We start from the raw sequence: 22,031 nt of genomic DNA, 5'->3' as shown, positions 1-22,031 counted from the left end.
CTATTTATTGCCATTGTTCTCGTCTGCCCGTCTCCCCCGATCAGACCGTAAGCCCGTCAAAGGGCAGGGACTGTCTCTGTTGCCGACTTGTCCATTCCAAGCGCTTAGTCCAGTGCTCTGCACATAGGAAGCGCTCAATAAATACCTTTGAATGAATGAATGAATGAATGACTTTCCGACTCCCGGGCCCGGACAGCCCCCCCTGGTGGCCGGAAACAATCAAGACAGCTGAGGGTGCCACTCACTTGCTGAGACAGCAGCACCCTCTGGTGGTCTTGAAAGGCCTCTGATAAACATTATTAGTTATTATTATTATTGCATAATAATATAATAATTACCCGATTGTATATATTAATTTATTATTGTGTTTATTAAGCGCTCGTGGCTCGGTGGAAAGAGCCTGGGCTTGGGAGTCAGAGGTCATGGGTTCGAATCCCGGCTCTGCCACTTGCCAGCCGGGTGACTGTGGGCAAGTCACGTCACTTCTCTGGGCCTCAGTTCCCTCATCTGGAAAATGGGGATTAACTGTGAGCCTCACGTGGGACAACCCGTTGACCCTGTATCTCCCCCAGCGCTTAGAAGAGTGCTCGGCACATAGTAAGCGCTTCACAAATACCAACATTATTATTATGTGCCAGGCCCTGCTCTAAGTGCTGGGGTAGATACGACATAATTGTCCCACACGGGGTTCACAGTCTTATTTCCCATTTTCCAGATGAGGTAACAGAGGCCCAGAGAAGGGAAGTGACTTGCCCGAGGACACGCCGCAGAGAAGCGGTAGAGTCCACACTAGAACCCGGGTCCTTCTGACTCCCGGGCCCAGGCTCTATCCGCTAGCCCACCTGCTTCTCCAACCCAGGATGAAGTAACTGAGGCCCAGAGAAGTGAAGGGACTTGCCCGAGGACACACCGCAGAGAAGCGGGAGAGCCCAGGTCTTTCTGACTTCCAGGCCCAGGCTCTAAACACTGCTTAGACTGTGAGCCCGTCATTGGGCAGGGATTGTCTCTATCTGTTGCCCAGTTGTCCATTCCAAACGCTTAGTCCAGTGCTCTGCACCTAGTAAGCGCTCAATAAATACTAATGAATGAACGAACTAGGCCACGCTGCTTCTCCAACCCAGCGGCCGGTGCCCGACACTCTCAGGGAGAAGCAAACCAGGAAAGAAAACGAGAGTGAGCCGCGCGGGTCCCCCGTATCGGGGTTGAGCTTCTTCTTTGGGCAGAGAAAAATTTTATTCTCCGTCCACCCTCGGCAGGGAGTCGGCAGCTGGGCCCCTGTTGGCCGGCAGAGACCACCCGGAGAAAAACTGTCGTGTTCTGCCCCAGGACAGAGGAGTGTCTGAGACTGTTTTCTTCTGTTGTGTCCTGAGGCAGCACCTACTCCCCCCACCCCCACCGCCCGCCGGGAGTAGGTTCTGAAAGACCACACGGAGGACGCTTGGACTCTTCAACTCGTGGCAGTATTAAAATTCACAGCTCCCTCCGGCCCTCTCTTTCCAGCGGCCACAAAAATAATTCCTCACGGCATAATAGAGTCAATCCAGATGAGACGGCCCAGCTTCTCTGGCTCTAAACATTTACGTCCGGAGGCCGGGTGTCAGCTGCCGGTTCAGATCCGGGCCTTCTGGGGATGGAGAGAGTAGAGCTGCTGCTGCTGCTTCTCCGACTGAGGCCTCCCCGAAGGGGTGCGGGGTAGAAGGGGGCCTTATTTTCTAATGAAAACACCTCCTGGAGGCCATTCTGATCCCTCCCCCAGCCCCACCCGCGACGGGGTCGAGGAGCCGAACTCCTGGGACCCGACCAGTTGGCCAAGTCCCCCAGAGAGACCTGAGCACGACCCAGCCTCACTAGGTCGTCAGTCAGTGGTATTAATTGAGCGCCTATTGTGCGCAGAGCACTGTACTGAGCACTTGGGGGAGACAGCCTAACAATAAAGAGACACGTTCCCTGCCCACAACGAGCTTACGGTCCAGAGGGAGCGGCAACTCTCCCCTGCTCGGGAGGGCCTCGACTGCCTCCCACCAGCAGACGTCGGAGGTTCAGGCGGCTAAGGAGGGGTGATGATGATGATGGTATTCGTTAAGCGCTTACAAAGTGCCAGGCACTGTACTAAGCGCTGGGGTGGACGCAAACAGAGCGAGTTGGACACAGTCCCTGTCCCCGGCGGGACTCACAGTCTCGATCCCCATTTTACAGATGAGGGAAAAAGCACCGAGAAGTGAAGTGACTTGTCCAAGGTCACACAGCAGACACGCGGCAGAGCTGGGATCGGAGGCCAGGGCCTCTGAGCCCCACGCCGTTTCCCCGATTGACCGATTACCTGTTCTTCCCTAGCAGGAGGACCCGTAGCGACCTCAGGGTGGACAGCCCGCTGATTTCTTCGATCTGGTTGTCGTACAGATCCAGGGAGATGAGGCGCTGGAGGTTGGAGAGATTCTGGATCCGCGTGATGAAGTTGTGCTGGAAGTTCAGCAGGCGGAGGTTTTCATCCCCGTCGATGACCGGGCAGGCAGTCAGCTTTTGCCTGGGGGAGGGCGAGAAGGGCGGAAGGGTCAGAGCCAGGCCCTTCTCCTCGTTCTATCCAGGCCCCGGCAGGAGGGTTGAAGGCCCAGATGTTCGGACGAAGCCCACGCTCTGTCCACCCCGAAAATAGCCACTAAAATCTCAGCCTGCGGATGGGACTTTAACAGTCACTTAAGTGTTCTCTCGTCATCGCCCGTGGCGTTTACTGAGCACCTGCCGAGCACTGTAGGCCCATCTTGAGCAAAACAGGAGCCGGACGAGGGATCCCTGTCCTCGTGGAGCTTACAGGGCGGACCGGTCTTCCCCGCTGACCAGGCTGGACCGACGCCGACCGAGGCCGTGAGGGAATCGGGGGGTGGAGTCCGCGATCGGTCCAGCCCCCACGAGAGCTCGGGGACAGCCTCACCTTTCCAAGGACAGCCTGTCCGAGTGGACGATTTTATCCTCGGAAGAGCGCTGGAGGGAGGGAAAGGACGGCACCGACGAGCTCCCAAAATGGACATGGTCGCCTGTGGGAGGAGGAGGAGATGGAGAAGGAGGGAGGATTAACTAATTATTATTAATTATTATGGCATTTGTTAAGCGCTTACTATGTGCCAGTGCTGGGGAAGACACAATCAAATGGGGTTGGACACAGTCTCTGTCCCACGTGAGGCTCACAGTCTCAATCTCCATTTTACCGATGAAGTAACAGAGAAGCAAAGTGACCTGCCCAAGGTCACACAGCAGACAAGTGGCGGATCCGGGATTAGAACCCATGACCTTCTGACTTCCAGGCCCGCGCTCTATCTGCTAGGCCATGCTGCTACTTGAGAAGGGGGGAAGAGGAGGGAAAGAAGAGACTGGGAGGAGGAGAAGGAGGATCTCAGTTTTACTTAGAAAAACTGGAGAACAATAATAATAATAATAATAATAATGATGTTGGTATTTGTTCAGCGCTTACTCTGTGCTGTGCACTGTTTCAAGCGCTGGGGGGAGATACAGGGTAATCAGGTTGTCCCACGTGAGGCTCACGGTCTTAATCCCCATTTTACAGATGAGGTAAATGAGGCACCGAGAAGTTAAGTGACTCGCCCCAAGTCACCCGGCTGACAAGCGGCGGAGAGGGGATTAGAACCCATGACCTCTGACTCCTAAGCCCGGGCTCTTTCCACTGAGCCACGCTGCTTCTCTAACTCCAGAAGGGGCCCAAAGTTCGCAACTCCACCACACGCCCGGGATCTCCCCTAGGATCCGGCGCCCTCCCGCAGCACTGGGGTGGAGATGCCCCCTCCTGCATCCTCGGTTTCCCTTCCTTCCTTTGGCTCCTGACTCTCTGCGGCCCGGTCCCGGGGCCCCAACCTATCTGCCCCACCCGGCTCACCCTGCTCTTCTTTGCTGTCCCTGACGGGGGACTGAAGCCTTGTCATGGAGGCTGCTTTTTATTTTCATTGGTATTTGTTAATGCTGTCAGTGACCGCCGATATCTGTTAGATGGAGAGGAAAACCATGGAAAACCATTCAGTATGACAATACTTCAGATGTAGGCCCCAACAACAGATGCACAGCAGGAAGAAATAGATGGGTTTTACGATGAAGTGCAGAGAGAGACTGATAGAAGCTGCAAGCAAGATGTGTTGATTATCACTGGGGATTGGAATGCAAAAGTTGGTAACGGAATGGAAATGAAGGTTGTTGGAAAATGTGGCCCTGGAGATCGGAATCAAGCCGGGGACCGACTTATTGATTTCTGTGAATCAAATGACTTTTTCATTGCCAACACCTTCTTTATCCCACCTAAATGACGACCGTACACATGGACTCCATCAGACGGACTACGTAGAAATCAAATAGACTCTGTTATTTGTAGAAAGAGATGGAGGAGTCCTATTTTGGCAGCAAAAACAAGGCCCGGAGCTGACCGTGGAACAGATCACGAGCTGTTAATGCGTAAACTCAAGCTAAAACTTAGAGAGATCAATCGTGCCTTAGAGCTGCCCAAATATGACCTGACGGATATTCCCCCTGAATTTAAGGATCATGTAAAAAATAGATCTGAGGCGCTTAATCTCACAGACAAGGAACCGGAGAAAACGTGGACGGAGATTAAAAATGTCATCAAGGAGGAAAGCGACACGGTATTGCAAAAGGTCAGGAAGAAGAAAAAGCCAAAATGGATGTCAAACGTAACTCTGGAAGTAGCCAAAAAAAGGAAGGAAACAAAAATCAGAGGACGAAAGAACCTGGTTAAAGAACTGAGCCGAGAATTCCGGTGCTCTGCCAGGAAGGACAGACAGGAATATTCTAACAGCATATGTAAAGAAATGGAAGCCGATAACAAATATGGGCAGACAAGATCACGATTTCAGAAGATTAAGGAAATTAAGGGGACATTCGTCCTCGGTTTGGCTTTGTCAAAAGCAAAGATGGACCGACAATAAATGACACCAGAGGAATCAAACAGAGATGGAAAGAATGCACGCAGGAACTAGACCAGAAAGATAGCAATATGCAGGAATATCTGAAGAAGCTCCTTTTGAATTAGAGCCACTCTTCACGGAAAGTTAGGTCAGCTTTACACCACCTCGCCAAAAATAAGGCACCTGGCTTTGATAGGCTTCCTCTCGAGGTGTTTGAGGCAGCTGAAGGGGAATCCGTTAAAGTCCTCACTTAAATTATGTCAACAGGTAGGGCTAACCACTCGATGGCCGCCTGACTGGAAGAGATCAGTATGTTCCAATACTGAAGAAAGGAGATTCGACTAAATATGACAATAATCGTACAGCTTCCTTGATCTCACGCACCAGCAAGGTACGGCTAAAAGTTACACTGCGTCGAACGGAGGCCTACATGGAACGCGAACTGCCCGATGTTCAAGCGGGATTCTGGAAAGGACGAGGGACGTGAGATATTCTTGCTGATCGCCGATGGATAATTGAAAGGACAAGAGAAGATCAAAAAGGAAGTCGGCACGTGCTTTATTGAGTCTAGTAAGGACTCTGACTACGTGGATCACGAGAAACTCTGGAGCACATTAAGGAAAATGGGCGTGCTGGACCATTTCATTGCATTAATGTGGAACCCGTATGACAAACAGGAGGCTACAATAAGAACAGAATATGGAGACACAGATTGGTTTTCCATCAGTGAGGGTGTGAGACAAGGATGTATCTTATCGCCTTATCTGTTCATTCTTTACATCGAATACCTAATGGGAGAAGCCGGACTGGATGAAGACAAACGGGGAGTAAAGACTGGAGGAAGGGATATAAACAGCCTTCGTTACGCTGACGATACAACCCTACTAGCAGAAAGTGAAGATGATTTGAAGGGATTACTATTAAAAGTTAAGGAGCAGAGCAAAGAGATGGACCTAAATTTCAACGTCAAGAAAACAAAGATCATGATAACTGGAAGTTTTAAGACACGTAGTGGAAGAAGATTGAAATAGTTGACAATTTTTCTCTTCTGGGATCGATAATCAACAATAAAGGATCTAGTAGCCAAGACCTATGCCGAAGATTAATGTTGGGAAGACTTGCTGTGAAGAGCCTGGAAAAAGTCATGAGGTGTGCCGATGTAACAATCGCCACAAAAGTAGAAAATGTCAACTCTACGGTGTTTCCGGTGTACGGATCCGAAAGCTAGACGGTGAAAAAACAGGATCGAAAGAACATCGATTCTTTCGAAATGTGGTGTCGGAGAAGGCTTTTGCGAAGACCGAGGACTGCCCGAAAGTCAAACAGATGGATTGTGGAGCAAATTAAACCAAAGTGCTCTTTGGAAGGCCAAAGGACTTGACTTAGATCAGCGTATTTTGGACACGTCATCGGGAGGACTGATTCTCTGGAGAAGACACTGATGCTAGGAAAAGTCCAGGGATACGTGGAAGAGGCAGACGGGCAGCTAGATGGAGAGAGACCATAACGACGCTAACAGAACCGTTAGAAAAGCTGCGGATTATGGCAGAGGACAGGACATTCTGGAGAGAGTACATGCACGGAGTGGCTATGAATCGGAAACCTGACGGCACATAATAATAAGCAATTACTGTGTGCAGAGCACTGTACTTGAAGCTTAGGAGAGTACGATATAACAATATAAGAGACACATTCCCTGCCCACAAGGAGCTGACGGTCTAGAGGAGCTCCCCTCTAGCAGGGGGATCCCCCCGCCGACCCGGGCTCCGTGGTTACCCCCTGGCCAAGCCACAGCGAGATTGGCCCCAAATTCCCAGCCAGGCTTCCCACGCCGGCACGGGGACCCCCGCGCCGGACCCAGAGGCCGCGGGGCAGGAGGGCCGAGGAAGGCGCGCAGTGCGGGCGTCTGCTGGGGGAGGGTACCTTGTCTGCTGGAGGAGCTCTTTTCTAGGTCGTGCTGCAGAAGCCGGCTGTGGAAGGACGACGGGTCTTTGTTGAGTCTGAATTCGAAGGGCTAAAATGATGTTCGAGGAAAACGGGGAGGAAGAGGGTCAGAGACACACCATGCAGGGAAATGCTTCCGGGATGTGGGGAGACTGTAGGTTCCGAGCTCGTTGTGGGCAGGAAATGAGTCTCTTTATTGTTGCATTGTGCTCTCCCAAGAGCTTGGTACATTGCTCTGCACACAGTCAGCGCTCAATAAATACAACTGACTGACTGAGACATTCCATCTGAGACAGAGAAGCAGCGTGGCTCAGCGGAAAGAGTCCGGGCTGGGGAGTCAGAGGTCGTGGGTTCTAATCCCGGCTCCGCCACCTGTCAGCCGTGTGACTCTGGGCAAGCCAATTCACTTCTCTGTGCCTCAGTTACCTCATCTGGAAAATGGGAATTAAGACTGTGAGCCCCACGTGGGACAACCTGATCACCCTGTACCCCGCCCCCAGCACTTAGAACAGTGCTTGGCACATAGTAAGCGCTTAACAAATACCATCATCATCATTATTATTATTATCTGAATTCTGGTTCAACTGGAGGAATGACTGAAGCAGCGTTTCTCACTTTCCTTGATATTGTCACCATACATGGCATTTAGCCAAATTAACCATCTCCATCCAGGAGGCTCAGGTAACCTATTTTAAAGACTCATTCTCCCTCTTAGACTGTGAGTCCTGTGTGGGACTGGAACTGTGCCACATCTGACTCTCCTGCCTCTACCCCAGGGCTTGGCAGAAAGGAAGCACTTAATCAATGTTGTAATTAATTATCAGTTTGAATTACCAAAGAGTTTGTATATCAAGGAGCCAACCGAGCTGGTTTTATTTATTTTTTGTGGTATCTGTTAAGCGCTTACTACGGGCCAGGCACTGTACCGAGCGCTGGGGTAGACAGATCCAGGCCATTCAAGTTGGGTTTAATCCCTGTCCCACATGGGCCTTCCAGTCTTAATCCCCATTTTCCAGAGGAGGTCACTGAGGCACAGAGAAGTGACCTGCCAAGGCCACACAGCAAACGGGGGAGCCAGGATTAGAACCCAGGTCCTTCTGACTCCCAGGCCCGGGCTCTATCCGCTAGCCCATGCCGCTTCTCCGCATGTGGGCAAAGTGGTCGGGCTTTTCCAGTTTGGAAAAGGTCACTATGGACCAGTTTGGGTCCCCCCGAATCGCTAAGAACGGGCCAGGGCTGGAGCCCCCACAGTGTCTCGCCAGCTGGTCGGCACCCCGGCAACCCGGCCGCCGAAAACAACGCTCTGCCCGACTGCTGGGATTCCAACATTAATCGGTTTTAGCTCCGTCTACCGCTGTAATTGTTTTACGAATGTCCCCGCATCCTCTTCACGGCCCGGCCGTGGGCCAAGATCCACTCGCCAAAGCGGCGCAGCTTGTCGACGACAGTCTAGGCCCCACGGTCTTGGAGAAGGGAGGGCGCCGTCACTGCCGTTCTCCGGGCAGGGCGCTGGCACCCATCACATCACCAAAGTGGCACATCACATTGCACAGAGTCGGCCGCGGGTTCAGTGACAGACCACCACCGCCTCCGACTTCCAACTCTTTGCCTTAGACTAGTGGGAATGCTATTTACTGAGCGCCTACCGACTGCAGTGCAGCGTCCTCGGCACTTGAAAATTACAAGAGAAGCGCGAGACCGGTCGCCTGCCCACAGAGAGCTTGACCCAGCATCACCCCGCGCTTGTTGCGGGGGTGCGGAACGACTCCCCCTCGGTTAGTGTAAAACACCCGTAAGCCTCACTTTGTTTCTCTCCGGCAGCGATGACGTCTGGATCACCAGGTGCAGCCCGCAATTCACCTGAAATTTCAAAATTACACTTCCTCAGCAGCTGGCGTGGAATGCAAGAACTCAGTAGCGCAAAAAAATAAATAAATAAAAAATTCAGACATCATGAAGAAGACATACACTGGCCAGAAGAAACAAATACGAGAATGCCAGAAACAGCAATAGAGTCTCACTTAATGATTTTTATCAGATCGATACAAAACCCTTTCCTCCTCTCGGAAGCCGACGGCTAGCTCAAAGCACGCGGCCGACCCCAAACGGAAGGTTCGGCCACAGGGCTAATTTCTACAGGCCGTGTTGAACTGTCTCTATCTTATTTTCCAATATACCAGCCAAGATTTTAGCTCATCCGATTACCGATCGTCCGCCTTGAAGCTGCCACGAGGGAATCAACTACTTTCCCAAAGAAGACTTTCCCCCCACTAAATTCCACGGCAAACCAGTTTCAAAAGTTCATAAAGCCTCAACTGTCCCTTCAAAATGGTGGCCTTCAATCTGAGGTCGAGCCCCCTACCAGGTTTAAGAGGCAAGGCTCATCAGGGCTCGTCAGAGGACCCGGGTTCTAATCCCCACTCCGCCACTTGACTGCTGACCTCGTGCGAATCACTTGACTTCTCTGGGCCTCAGTTTCCTCATCTGTAACATGGGGATGAAGACTGTGAGCCTCACGTGGGACAACCCGATGACCCCGTATCTACCCCAACGCTTAGAACACTGCTCAGCACATAGTGGGTGCTTAACGAATCCCAACATTATTATTATTATTACATAACTCTCATCTGCAAGCTCACTGTGGGCAGGGAATGTGCCTGTTTACTGTTATATTGTGCTCTCCCAAGCGCTTAGTTCAGTGTTCGGCACAAAGTAAGCACCCAGGAAGCGCTCAAAAAACACGACCGAATGAACGAGTAACTTCTCCGTGCTTCATTTCCTTCATCCGTAATCTGGGGATTCGATATCTTCCTTAGACTGTGAGCCCTAGGTAGGACAGGGACTCTGTCTGACCTGATTATCTTATTATCTCTCCTTGGCACCTAGTAGGCACTTAACAAACACCACACCTATTCTCATCCATCACCACCATCGGTCCACCCTGGCACGGGACCAAACGTTGCTTCGGCCCGCTATCGGCCCCGTCCTGCCCCTAGGCCCCGGGAAGGTATTGTGGTGAGGACCTGTGGACCCAACTGCTGGCCAATAGGCATTCAATTCATTCAATCATATTTATTGAGCGCTTACTATGTGCAGAGCACTGTACCAAGCGCTTGGAATGTACAATTCGGCGACAGAGACGATCGCTACCCAATAACGGGCTCGCAGTCACCCACCTACCCTTACTCTCCCGCATTTCCAAGCCTTTCCGAAGGCCCACCTCCTCCAAGAAGCCTTCCCTGACTACACCCTCCTTTCCTCTTCTCCCACTCCTTTCTGCGTCGCCCGGACTCGCTCCCTTTCTTCCCCCGTCTTCCCGGCCCCACAGCGCTTCTGCCCGTACCCGAACTGCATTTATCTCTATTAATGTCTGTCCACCCTCCTAGACTGTAAGCACTTTGTGAGCAAGGGAGGTGATTACATTGTGCTCTCCCAAGCAGTCGGTACAGTGCTCTGCACAAAGTTCTGCTCAATAAAGTCGACTGACTGACTGTCTTCTTTTCGGGGTACCTGGGCAGCCCCGACCGCTCCCGGAAAGAGCACGGGCCTGGAAGTAAGGAGGTCCTAGGTTCTAATCCTGGCTCTGCCACTTGTCTGCTATGCTGCCTTGGGCAGAGCATATAATTTCTCTGAGCCTCAGTTTCCTCATTTGTAAAACGGGCACTTGATACCTGCTCTCCCTCCTTAGACTGTGAGCCCCATGGGGGACATGGACTTTGTCCAACTTGATTATAATAATAATAGTATTTTGGTACCATGGCATAACGGTAATGATTAGGATAGTGCCCGGCACTTTGTAATCGCTTCATACTTTTAAAAAATAGACTCCCGGAGGGCGCATGAAAGTAGTACTTGGCTACCACCCGGTGCGACGGACGTGGGGCTGTGGGGAGACAAAAGGAAGGGGCCGGTGCAGGGGTGGGGAGGCCGGAAGGATGCTCGGATGGGCCTCGGAGGTGGGAGAATCGGAGAAGGGGAGCAGGCGGGGAGGGGGCCTGGGGGAAACGGTGACGGTTGAGGAGCTGGGGGAGCAGGGGGTGAGAGGGAGGGCGGCAGGGAAGCATCCTTTTGTCTAAATTCAGTCCATCCCGCAGGGATCGAGGGGATCCGGGGCTGTCGGAGAGGTGGAGAGGAGCGGGCTCCCACAGGTCTCCCGTGGGGCGGATGGGGGCCGTTCCCCGAGAAGAGCCCCGACGAAAGCCGCCCCCGTAGATTCATTCATTCAATCGTATTTCTTGAGCGCTTACTGTGTGCACAGCACTGTACTACTACTACTAATAATAATAATGTTGGTATTTGTTAAGCGCTTACTATGTGCCGAGCACTGTTCTAAGTGCTGGAGGAGATACAAGGTCATCAGGTTGTCCCAAGTGTCATAGTCTTCATCCCCATTTTACAGATGAGGGAACTGAGGGACAGAGAAGTGAAGTGATTTGCCCGGGGTCACACAGCTGACAAGCGGCGGAGCGGGGATTAGAACCCATGACCTCTGACTCCCAAGCCCGGGATCTTTCCATTAAGCCACGCTGCTTCTCCTAAGGGCTTGGAAAGTAGAATTCAGCGACAAAGAGAGACTATCCCGGCCCAACAATGGACCCACAGTCGAGAAGGGGGGAGACAGACAACAAAACCGAACAAAACGAGTAGAAAGGCATCGATAGCATTGATACAAATGAATAGAATTTTAGCCACGTACACTTCATCAATAAAAATAATTAGAATTATAGCTTTGTACCCATATATACGAAGCAGTGCTGTGGGGCGGGGATGGGGTTAGGGCAGAGGGAGGGGGTCATTCATTCATTCACTCAATCGTATTTATTGAGCGCTTACTATGTGCAGAGCACTGCCCTAAGCGCTTAGAATGGACAATTCGGCAACAGATAGAGACAACCCCGCCCCAACGATGGGCTCACAGTCTAAACGGGGTGGGGGCGATGGGGCGGGGAGGAGGAGCAGGGGGAAAGGGGAGAGGGGGGCTCAGGCTGGGATCAAATGAAGGTGGGGAAGGGGAAGGGAAAAGGAAAGGGAAAGGGAGGGAAAGGGGAAGGGGAAGGGGAAAAAGAGGGGAAGGGGAAGGGGAAAAAAGGGGGAAGGGGAAGGGGAAAAGAGGGGAAGGGGAAGGGGAAAAAAGGGGAAGGGGAAGGGGAAAAAAGGGGGAAGGGAAAGGGGAAAAGAGGGGAAGGGGAAAAAAGGGGGAAGGGGAAGGGGAAAAAAGGGGAAGGGGGAAGGGGAAGGGGAGAGGAGGGGAGAAGCCACAGCACCTATGTTGCTTGGTGGGGCCTGGCAGAGGGAAAGGGGGGGGGGGCTCAGTCTAGGATCAAATGAAGGGAAGGGAAAGGGAAAGGAAGGGAAGAAAAGGGAAAGGAAAGGGAAAGGAAGGGGAAAGGAAAGGGGAAAAGAAAGGGGAAAGGAAAGGGGAAAAGAAAGGGGAAAAGAAAGAGGGAAGGGAAGGCAAGGGAAAGGCAAGGGAAAGGAAGGGAAGGGAAAGGGAAGGAGAAGGGAAGGGGAAGGGAAAAGAAAGGGAAAAGGAAGGAAAGAGAAGGGAAGAGAAGGGAAGAGAAAGGGAAGGGAAAAGGAAAAGAAAGGGAAGGAAAGAGAAGGGAAGGGGAAGGGGAAGGAAAAGGGAAAAGGCAAGGAAAAGGGAAAGGGGAGGGAAGGGGGAGAAGGGTCAGCACGTACGTTGCTGGGCGTGGGCCGTGCGGGTCCGGTGCGGTATTTGGCGGGGATCATGGCCAGCACGGGCGGGGCCGCCGGCCGGGAGGCTCCCGGTTCCGCCGAGGCCGAGCGGGGTCGTCTCCATGGCAACCCTCTTCTCGCTGCCATAGAAACCGCCACTTCCGGTCCCCACCATGGCCTTGGCCGGGCCTGGGCCTGGGCCTCCGCCTGGGATGGCGCCGGGGGCTGCCCGTTAGAAGCCCTCTTATCCCACAGCCCACGGACACGGCGGCCACGACGAGGAGGGGGGGGAGGAGGAGGAGGAGGAGGAGGAGGAGCTGGAGCGGGAGAGGAGGAGCAGGAGGATGGAGGAGGACGACGACGAGGAGGATGCAGGAGGAGGATGCAGGAGGAGGCCGGAGCGCCATCTTGGGTGCCATGGCAACCAGCCCTGCTGCTCCGGCCCTCATCCCCATCCGCTCCCCTTTCATCCCTTCATTCACTCAATCGCCCTTATTCATTCAATAGTATTTATCGAGCCCTTACTATGTGCAGAGCACCGTACTAAGCGCTTAAAAAACTTGGTTAGATGCCACGAAGAAGGCGGCAATGCCTTAACCGTGCGTGTGTTGGCAAGGCCACCAGCACCTCTTCCAGCCTTCTCAAGGGGAGTGCTAGCCTTGAGCGCCTTATAATAATAATGATAATTATGGTATTTGGTCAGCGCTTACTACGTGCAAAGCACCGTTCTCGGCGCTGGGGTGGATACGAGGTAGTCAGGTTGTCCCACGTGGGGCTCACGGTCTTAATCCCCGTTTGACAGATGAGGTCACTGAGGCCCAGAGAAGTGAAGTGACTTGCCCAAAGTCACACAGCTGACGAGCGGCGGAGCTGGGATTATAATAATAATAATAATGTTGGTATTTGTTAAGCGCTTACTATGTGCCGAGCACTGTTCTAAGCGCTGGGGGAGATACAGGGTCATCAGGTTGTCCCTCGGGAGGCTCACAGTCTTCCTCCCCATTTTACAGATGAGGGAACCGAGGCACCGAGAAGTGACTTGCCCAAAGTCACACAGCTGACGGGTGGTGGAGCAGGGATTCGAACCCGTGACCTCTGACTTCCCAACCCGTGCTCTTTCCGCTAGGCCATGCTGCTTCTCTTAATGTGTGCAGAGCCCTGGACTAAGCGCTTGAGCACTCATTCATTCATTCCATTCATTCAGTCAATCACTCGATCGTATTTATGGAGCGCTGACTCTGTGCAGGGCGCCGTACTAAGCGCTTGGAATGTACAATTCGGCAACAGATACAGTCCCTGCCCAACAACGGGCTCGTACTGACTGAGCGCTTCCTCGGTGCAGAACCCTGGACTAAGCGCTTGAGCACTCATTCATTCATTCGCTCAATTCATCCCATCGTATTTACTGAGCGCTTACAGGGTGCACAGCACTGGATTGAGCGCTTGGAAAGTACAATTCAGCAATAAAGACAGAAAAATCCCTGCCCACACCGGGTTTACAGTCTACATGGGGACAGACATACATCAAAACGAGTAAACCGGGCATCAAGAGAAATAAATGGGATTATAGGTATATACATATCAAATCAAATAAGCAGGCATTGATATAAATTGGAGAAGCAGCGTGGCTCAGTGGAAAGAGCACGGGCTTTGGAGTCGGGGCTCATGAGTTCGAATCCCAGCTCTGCCACTTGTCGGCTGTGTGACTGTGGGCAAGTCACTTAACTTCTCTGTGCCTCAGTTCCCTCATCTGTAAAATGGGGATTAAGACTGTTGTGAACCCCACGTGGGACAACCTGATTCCCCTGTGTCTCCCCCAGCGCTTAGAACAGTGCTCGGCACATAGTAAGCGCTTAACAAATACCAACATTATTATTAGTATTATTAAATTGGAGAAGCAGCGTGCCTCAGTGGAAAGAGCCCGGGCTTGGGAGTCAGAGGTCATGGGTTCGAATCACAGCTCTGCCACTTGTCAGCAGGTGACCGTGGGCAAGTCACTTCACTTCTCTGGGCCTCAGTGACCTCATCTGTAAAATGGGGGTGAACTGGGAGCCTCCCGTGGGACAACCTGATTCCCCTGTGTCTACCCCAGCGCTTAGAACAGTGCTCTGCACATAGTGAGCGCTTAACAAATACCAACATTATTATTATTATTAAATAAATAGAATTATAGAGCTCTACATATATACACAAGTGCTGCGGGGAGGGGAGAAGAGCAAAGGGAGGGAGTCGGGGCGATGAGGAGGGCGAGCTGAGGAAAAGGAGGGTTTAGTCTGGGAAGGCCTCCTGGAGGAGGTGAGCCTTCAGTAGGGCGTTGAAGGGGGGGGGAAGTGGGATTGTTTGGTGGTTTTGAGGAGGGACGGCGTTCCAGGCCCCAGGTAGGACGTAGGCCGGGGGTCAGAACGGGTGAGAAGGAGGCACAGGTGAGAAAGTTAGCACCTTTCCCCTCATCCCCACCGAATGCAGCAGTCAAAACAAGGGCGATGTGAGGAGGACGCCTCTGTGGGCAGGGACTGTCTCCCTTTTCTGCTGTATTATACTTTCCAAGCGCTTAGTACAGTGTTCTGTACACGATAAATCTATCTGCCCCACAGCACTGACGTATATATCTGAGAAGCAGCGTGGCTCGGTGGAAAGAGCCCGGGCTGGGGAGTCAGAGGTCATGGGTTCGAATCCCGGCTCCGCCGCTTGCCAGCTGGGTGACTGTGGGCAAGTCACTTCACTTCTCTGTGCCTCAGTTACCTCATCTGTAAAATGCGGATGAAGACTGTGATCCAGACATGGGACAGCCTGACTACCTTGTATTCACTCATTCAATTGTATTTACTGGGCACTTACTGTGTGGGTGTAATTTATTCATTCAATCATATTTATTCATTCAATAGTATTTATTGAGCGCTTACTATGTGCAGAGCACTGTACCAAGCGCTTGGAATGTACAATTCGGCAACAGATAGAGACGATCCCTGCCCAGTGACAAGCTTATGTGCTTACTGTGTGTAAAGCACTGTACTAAGCGCTTGGAATGTCCAATTCGGCAACAGACAGAGACCATCCCTGCCCAACAACGGGCTCACAGTCTAAAAGGGGGAGACACACAACAAAACAACTCTCAAGGTAAATAGAATTGTAGATATAGACACATCATTATTAAAATACAGTAATAAATATATAAAAAGACACCAGTGCTGTGGGGAGGGGGAGGGGGTAGAGCAGAGGGAGGGAGTCGGGGCGATGGGGAGGGGAGGGGGAGCAGAGGGAAAGGGGGGTCTCAGTCTGGGAAGGCCTCCTGGAGGAGGGGAGCTCTCAGTAGGGCTTTGAAGAGGGGAAGAGAGTTTCGGGATTCAGCAATATCTACCCCAGTGCTTGGCACATAGTAAGCGCTGTGTGACTGTGGGCAAGTCACTTCACTTCTCTGTGCTTCAGTGACCTCATCTGGAAAATGGGGATGAAGACGGGGAGCCCCATGTGGGACAACCTGATGACCCTGTATCCCCCCCCCAGCGCTTAGAACAGTAATAATAATAATAATGTTGGTATTTGTTAAGCGCTTACTATGTGCCGAGCACTGTTCTAAGCGCTGGGGTAGACACAGGGGAATCAGGTTGTCCCACGTGGGGCTCCCCGTCTTCATCCCCATTTTACAGATGAGGTAACTGAGGCACCGAGAAGTTAAGTGACTTGCCCAAAGTCACACAGCTGACAAGTGGCCGAGCCGGAATTCGAACCCATGACCTCTGACTCCAAAGCCCGTGCTCTTTCCACCAAGCCACGCTGCTTCTCAGTGCTCTGCACATAGTAAGCGCTTAACAGATACCAACATTATGATTAGTATGATTATTCTTGGGGCCTCAGTGACCTCATCTGTCAAATGGGGATGGAGACTGTGAGCCCCTGGGGGGACAACCTGATGACCCTGTATCTACCCTGGAGAAGCAGCGTGGCTCAGTGGAAAGAGCATGGGCTTTGGAGTCAGGGCTCATGAGTTCGAATCCCAGCTCTGCCACTTGTCGGCTGTGTGACTGTGGGCGAGTCACTTCACTCCTCTGTGCCTCAGTTCCCTCATCTGTAAAATGGGGATTAAGACTGTGAGCCCCACGTGGGACGACCTGATTCCCCTGTGTTTACCCCAGCGCTTAGAACAGTGCTCGGCACATAGTAAGCGCTTAACGAATACCAACATTATCATTATTATTATTACCCCAGTGCTTAGCACAGTGCTTGCCACAAAGTAAGTGCTTAGAAAGCACCAACATTAAAGCACCAACATTATTAGTGTTATTATTATGGTATGGCAAGGCGGGGGCCGCGCCGGGAGGGGCCGGAAGCGCCGGGGAGGGGGCCACGCCGTGCCCACTTCCGGTGGAGGGAGCGGAGGGCGGAAGTGACGGAGAGAGGGGAGAGACAGGGAGTGAGGGCGGAAGTAAAGGAGTGAGGGCGGAAGTGACAGAGCGAGGAGGCGGGAGTGAGGGCGGAAGTGACGGCAGCAGAGGAGAGGAGTGAGGGCGGAAGTGACGAAGCAGGGGAGAAGAGTGAGGGCGGAAATGACGGAGCCAGGGGGAGAGGGGAGTGAGGGCGGAAGTGGCGGAGCCAGGGGAGAAGGGCGTGAGGGCGGAAGTGACGGAGGAAGTGACAGAGAGAGGGGAGAAGGGAGGGAGGACGGGCCACCGCCCCGGCAGGCAAACAATAATCATACTAATAATAAAGATGGTTATTTGTTAAGCGCTTACTCTGGGCCAAGCACTGTTCTAAGCGCTGGGGGAGATACGGGGTCATCAGGTGGTCCCCCGTGGGGCTCACGGTCTTCATCCCCATTTTACAGATGAGGTCACTGAGGCCCAGAGAAGTTAATCGTAATGAGGATGGTATGTGTTAAGCGCTTACTATGTGGCAAGCACTGTTCTAAGCGCTGGGGGGGCGAGGGGGCATACAAGGTGATTGGGTTGCCCCACGTGGGGCTCCCGGTCTTCATCTCCCATTTTGCAGAGAAGGGAACTGAAACAGAGAATTATAATATTCATTCATTCAATAGTATTTATTGAGCGTTTACTATGTACAGAGCACTGTACTAAGCGCTTGGAATGGACAAATCAGTAACAGAGACAGTCCTTGCCCTTTGATGGGCTGACAGTCTAATCGGGAGAGACAGACAGACAAAAACAATAGCAATAAATAGAACCAAGGGGAAGAACATCTCATTAAAACAATAGCAAATAAATAGAATCAAGGCGATGTACATCTCATTAACTAATAATAATGTTGGTATTTGTTAAGCACTTACTGTGTGCAAAGCACTGTTCTAAGCGCTGGGGGAGATACAAGGTCATGAGGCGGTCCCACGTGGGGCGCACGGTCTTCATCCCCATTTTACAGATAAGTTAACTGAGGCCCAGAGAAGTGAAGTGACTTGCCCACAGTCACCCAGCTGCCAAGGGGCAGAGCGGGGATTCGAACTCATGACCCCTGACTCCAAAGCCCGGGCTCTTGCCACTGAGCCACACTGCTTCTCTAAGGAAGATGTCGACGCTCAGTCCCTCGATGCACAAAAGCACCCGGATCTCCCTGAAAAGGCCGCTATTTATTTTGTTAATGAAATGTACATCGCCTCGATTCTATTTAGTTGCCATTGTTTTTACGAGATGTTCTTCCCCTTGACTGTATTTATCGCCATCGTTCTTGTCTGTCCGTCTCCCCCGATTAGACCGTAAGCCCGTCATTGGGCAGGGACGGACTCTATCTGTTGCCGACTTGTTCATTCCAAGCGCTTAGTCCGGTGCTCTGCACATAGTAAGCGCTCAATAAATACTATTGAATGAATGAATGAAGTGTGCCCCGGCCCCGGCGACTCCCCCCGACCCGCAGGTGTCCAGGCCAGGGTCCGGGTGGACGGACGCCCTGCGGACCCTGGCCAGGACGGCCTCCAGCCGTTCGGACGCCGACGAGGACTGGGATGTCAAGAGCCAATAATAATAATAATAATGTTGGTATTTGTTAAGCGCTTACTATGTGCCGAGCCCTGTTCTAAGCGCTGGGGGAGATACAGGGTCATCGGGTTGTCCCACGGGAGGCTCACAGTTAATCCCCATTTTACAGATGAGGTCACTGGGGCACTGAGAAGTTAAGTGACTCGCCCAAAGTCACACAGCTGACAAGCGGCAGAGCCGGGATTCGAACTCATGACCTCTGACTCCCAAGCCCGGGCTCTTTCCGCTGAGCCACGCTGCTTCTCTGTATGTCCCCCCCCCCGATTAGACCGTGAGCCCGTCCAAGGGCAGGGACCGTCTCTATCTGTTACCCATTTGTCCATTCCAAGCGCTTAGTCCAGTGCTCTGCACAGAGTAAGCGCTCAATAAATACTATTGAATCAATGAATGAATAAATAGGAGTCGGAAGGTCATGGGTTCCAATCCCAGCTCCGCCACTTGTCTGGTGTGCGACCTTGGGCAAGTCGCTTCACTTCTCCGGGCCTCAGTTTCCTCATCTGTAAAATGGGGATTGAGACTGTGAGCCTCACGTGGGACAGGGATGATTTTCTTGTATCTACCCCAGGGCTTAGTACAGCGACCGGCACATAGTAAGCACTTAAAAACCATTATTATTATTATAAATGGATAAATTGGGCAGGGACTGTCTCTATCTGTTACCGATTTGTCCATTCCAAGCGCTTAGTCCAGTGCTCTGCACATAGTAAGCGCTCAATAAATACTATTGAATGAATTAATTAATTAATTACAGATATATATATATGAATATATATATATATATATATGTGCTGTGGGAATGGGAGTGAGGATGAATGAAGGAGCAAGTAAACAGCACAGAAGCAAGTGAGAGGAGAGGAGGGCTTAGTCAGGGAAGGCTTCTTGGAGGAGACGTGCCTTCAATAAGGTTTGGAAGTGGACGAGAGCAATTATCGGTCTGATGGGAGGAGGGAGGGCGTTCCAGGCCAGAGATAGTAATAATGATGGTATTTGTTGAGCACTTACTATGTGCCAGGCACTGTACTCAGCACCGAGGTGGAGAGAAGCAGCGTGGCTCAGTGGAAAGAGCCCGGGCTTGGGAGTCAGAGGTCATGGGTTCGACTCCCGGCTCTGCCCCTCGTCAGCCGTGTGACCGTGGGCGAGTCACTTCACTTCTCGGTGCCTCAGTGACGTCATCTGTAAAAGAGGGATTAACTGTGAGCCTCATGGGGGACAACCTGATTCCCTTGTATCTCCCCCCAGCGCTTAGAACAGTGCTCTGCACATAGTAAGCGCTTAACAAATACCAACATTATTATTATTACAAGCAAATCGGATTGGACACAGTCCCCGTCCCCAGTGGGGCTCCCAGGCTCAATCCCCATTTTCCAGATGAAATAACTGAGAGAAGCGAAGTGACTTGCCCATGGTCACCCAGCAGACAAGTGGCAGGGTCAGGATTAGAACCCATGACCTCCTGACTCCCAGGCCCCTGTTCTATCCACTTCTAGAAATGTGTTTCTAGGCGGTGCTTTTATTAACAAAGCGCCTTACGTTATTTAGTTATTTCCTCCTCGCACCACCCCTGCGAGGAAGGGTTCAGGTATTAATTACTCCCAATTTACAGCTGGGGAAACTGAGGCATGAGGCGGTGAACCGATTTGCCCAAAGCCACGGAGGGAACGGGTGTCAGAGCAGGGAACGGGACTCGAACCCGGGATCCGCCGCTGTTCCGGGCGAGAGGTTGGCCTTGAGATGGAGGGGATCGAGGTACAGGGAGGAGGCTGAAGAGAAGAGAAGCTTCTTTTGGGCCCCATTTTAGGGTCTTTCGGAGGGCCGGACGACCCCCCGGGCCGAACCCTGCCCGCTGGACCGTCCTGCCCCTCCACTCCCAGCGTGGCTCAGTGGAAAGAGCACGGGCTTGGGAGTCAGAGGTCATGGGTTCGAATCCCAGCTCTGCCACTTGTCAGCTGTGTGACTGTGGGCGAGTCACTTCACTTCTCTGGGCCTCAGTGACCTCATCTGTCAAATGGGGATGAAGACGGTGAGCCTCACGTGGGACAACCTGATGACCCTGTCTCTCCCCCAGCGCTTAGAACGGTGCTCGGCACCTAGTAAGCGCTTAACAAATACCAACTCCCCAAACCCCGACGCGCTGTCCCCAGGGCCGGGGGCCAAACCACCGGACCAACAAGCGGTGGGGCCTAGGGGATAGAGCAGGGGCCTAGGAGTCAGAAGGACCTGGGTTCTAATCTCACCTCCCCTAATGATAATAATAATAATGATGGTGATGGCATTTGTTAAGGGCTTACTATGCGCCAAGTACTGTTCTAAGCGCTGGGGAGGATGATGATAATAATAATAATGATGTGGGCATTTGTTAAGCGCTTACTATGTGCAGAACACTGTTCTAAGCACTGGGGTGGATACAATAATAATAATAATAACAATGTTGGTATTGGTTAAGCGCTTACTCTGTGCGGAGCACGGTTCTAAGCACTGGGGGAGATATAATAATAATAATGATGTTGGTATTTAAGCGCTTACTATGTGCAGAGCACTTTTCTAAGCACTAGGGTAGATATAATAATAATAATGATGTTGGTATTGAAGGGTTTACTATGTGCGGAGCACTGTTCTAAGCGCTGGGGGAGATACAGGGTCATCGGGTTGTCCCCCGTGGGGCTCACAGTCTTCCTCCCCATTTTACTGGGCCTCAGTTTCCCCATCTGCCCAGTGGCGCCTGGGAGGCTCCCTGCGGGCAGGGCTTGTCCTCTCCCAAGCGCTTAGTACAGTGCTCTGCCCGCAGCAGGGGCCCGATCAATAGGATTAAAGGAGACGGTGTGTCCCACCCCATTTGCTCGTATCCTCCCCGGCGCTCAGTACAGTACCTGGCACCTAGGAAGACCCTCGTTACTATGGGCAGCCGGGAAAGAGTCTAACCGCCCTCCCTCCCACTGCATTTTCTGCTTTCCCCTTAGCCGGTTCTACGGGGGGGGGGGGGGGGGGGGGGGGAGAGGAGGCCCCGGGTCACGTGACCGCCCCGGAACCCGCTGACTCATCCCCGCTGACTCATCCCCGCTGACTCATCTCCGCCCCCGCGCCCCCGCACCGCCAGGGGCCCGGGGCGGCGCCGATTGGACGAGGCCGGGGAGAGGCGGGGCGCTGATTGGGCGAGGCCGGGGAGGGGGCGGGGCCTGAGGGAGGTGGGGGCGGAACGCGCAGCGCCGATTGGACGAGGCCGGGGAGAGGAGGGGGGTGGGGAACAGTGGGCGGGGCCCGGGGGAGGAGGGGCGGGGAGGTCGGCGCTGATTGGACGAGGCCGGGGAGAGGAGGGGCGCTGATTGGGCGAGGCCGGAGAGGGGCGGGGCCTGATGGAGGAGGGGGCGGGACACGCAGCGCCGATTGGACGAGGCCGGGGGGACAGTGGGCGGGGCCCGGGGAGGAGGGGTGGGGTCAACCCGATTATCTTGTATAATAATAATAATGTTGGTATTTGTTAAGCGCTTACTATGTGCCAAGCACT

General features: G+C 52.6%; 1 protein-coding gene and 1 pseudogene across 3 annotated transcripts in view; both read right to left on the bottom strand.

Annotated features, from left to right (window-relative positions):
• The window catches only part of LRRC49 (leucine rich repeat containing 49), a 91,196-nt gene extending 78,430 nt beyond the window's left edge, over positions 1 to 12,766 (bottom strand). Inside the window, exons 1-5 of one of the 3 annotated variants that reach the window (XM_029070647.2) lie at positions 12,549 to 12,766; positions 8,670 to 8,726; positions 6,846 to 6,936; positions 2,930 to 3,032; positions 2,321 to 2,524 (exon numbers count right to left, since the gene is read on the bottom strand). In XM_029070647.2, coding sequence (XP_028926480.1) covers positions 2,321 to 2,524; positions 2,930 to 3,032; positions 6,846 to 6,936; positions 8,670 to 8,726; positions 12,549 to 12,692 — 599 coding nt within the window. In that variant the 5' untranslated portion in view covers positions 12,693 to 12,766. Of the gene's footprint in view, positions 1 to 2,320; positions 2,525 to 2,929; positions 3,033 to 3,886; positions 3,990 to 6,845; positions 6,937 to 8,512; positions 8,593 to 8,669; positions 8,727 to 12,548 lie in introns of those variants that run through there. The other 2 variants (XM_029070649.2, XM_029070648.2) reach the window with 2 other exon arrangements.
• A 331-nt stretch (positions 12,767 to 13,097) lies between these two features.
• On the bottom strand, positions 13,098 to 13,206 carry LOC114814110 (annotated as a pseudogene).
• Between the last annotated feature and the right edge of the window lie 8,825 nt (positions 13,207 to 22,031).

This window comes from Ornithorhynchus anatinus, chromosome 8, assembly GCF_004115215.2.
Source record: "Ornithorhynchus anatinus isolate Pmale09 chromosome 8, mOrnAna1.pri.v4, whole genome shotgun sequence".
Lineage (NCBI taxonomy): Eukaryota > Metazoa > Chordata > Mammalia > Monotremata > Ornithorhynchidae > Ornithorhynchus > Ornithorhynchus anatinus.
Note: the sequence above shows the minus strand (reverse complement) of the source record. Positions and strands in the feature narration are given on the sequence as shown.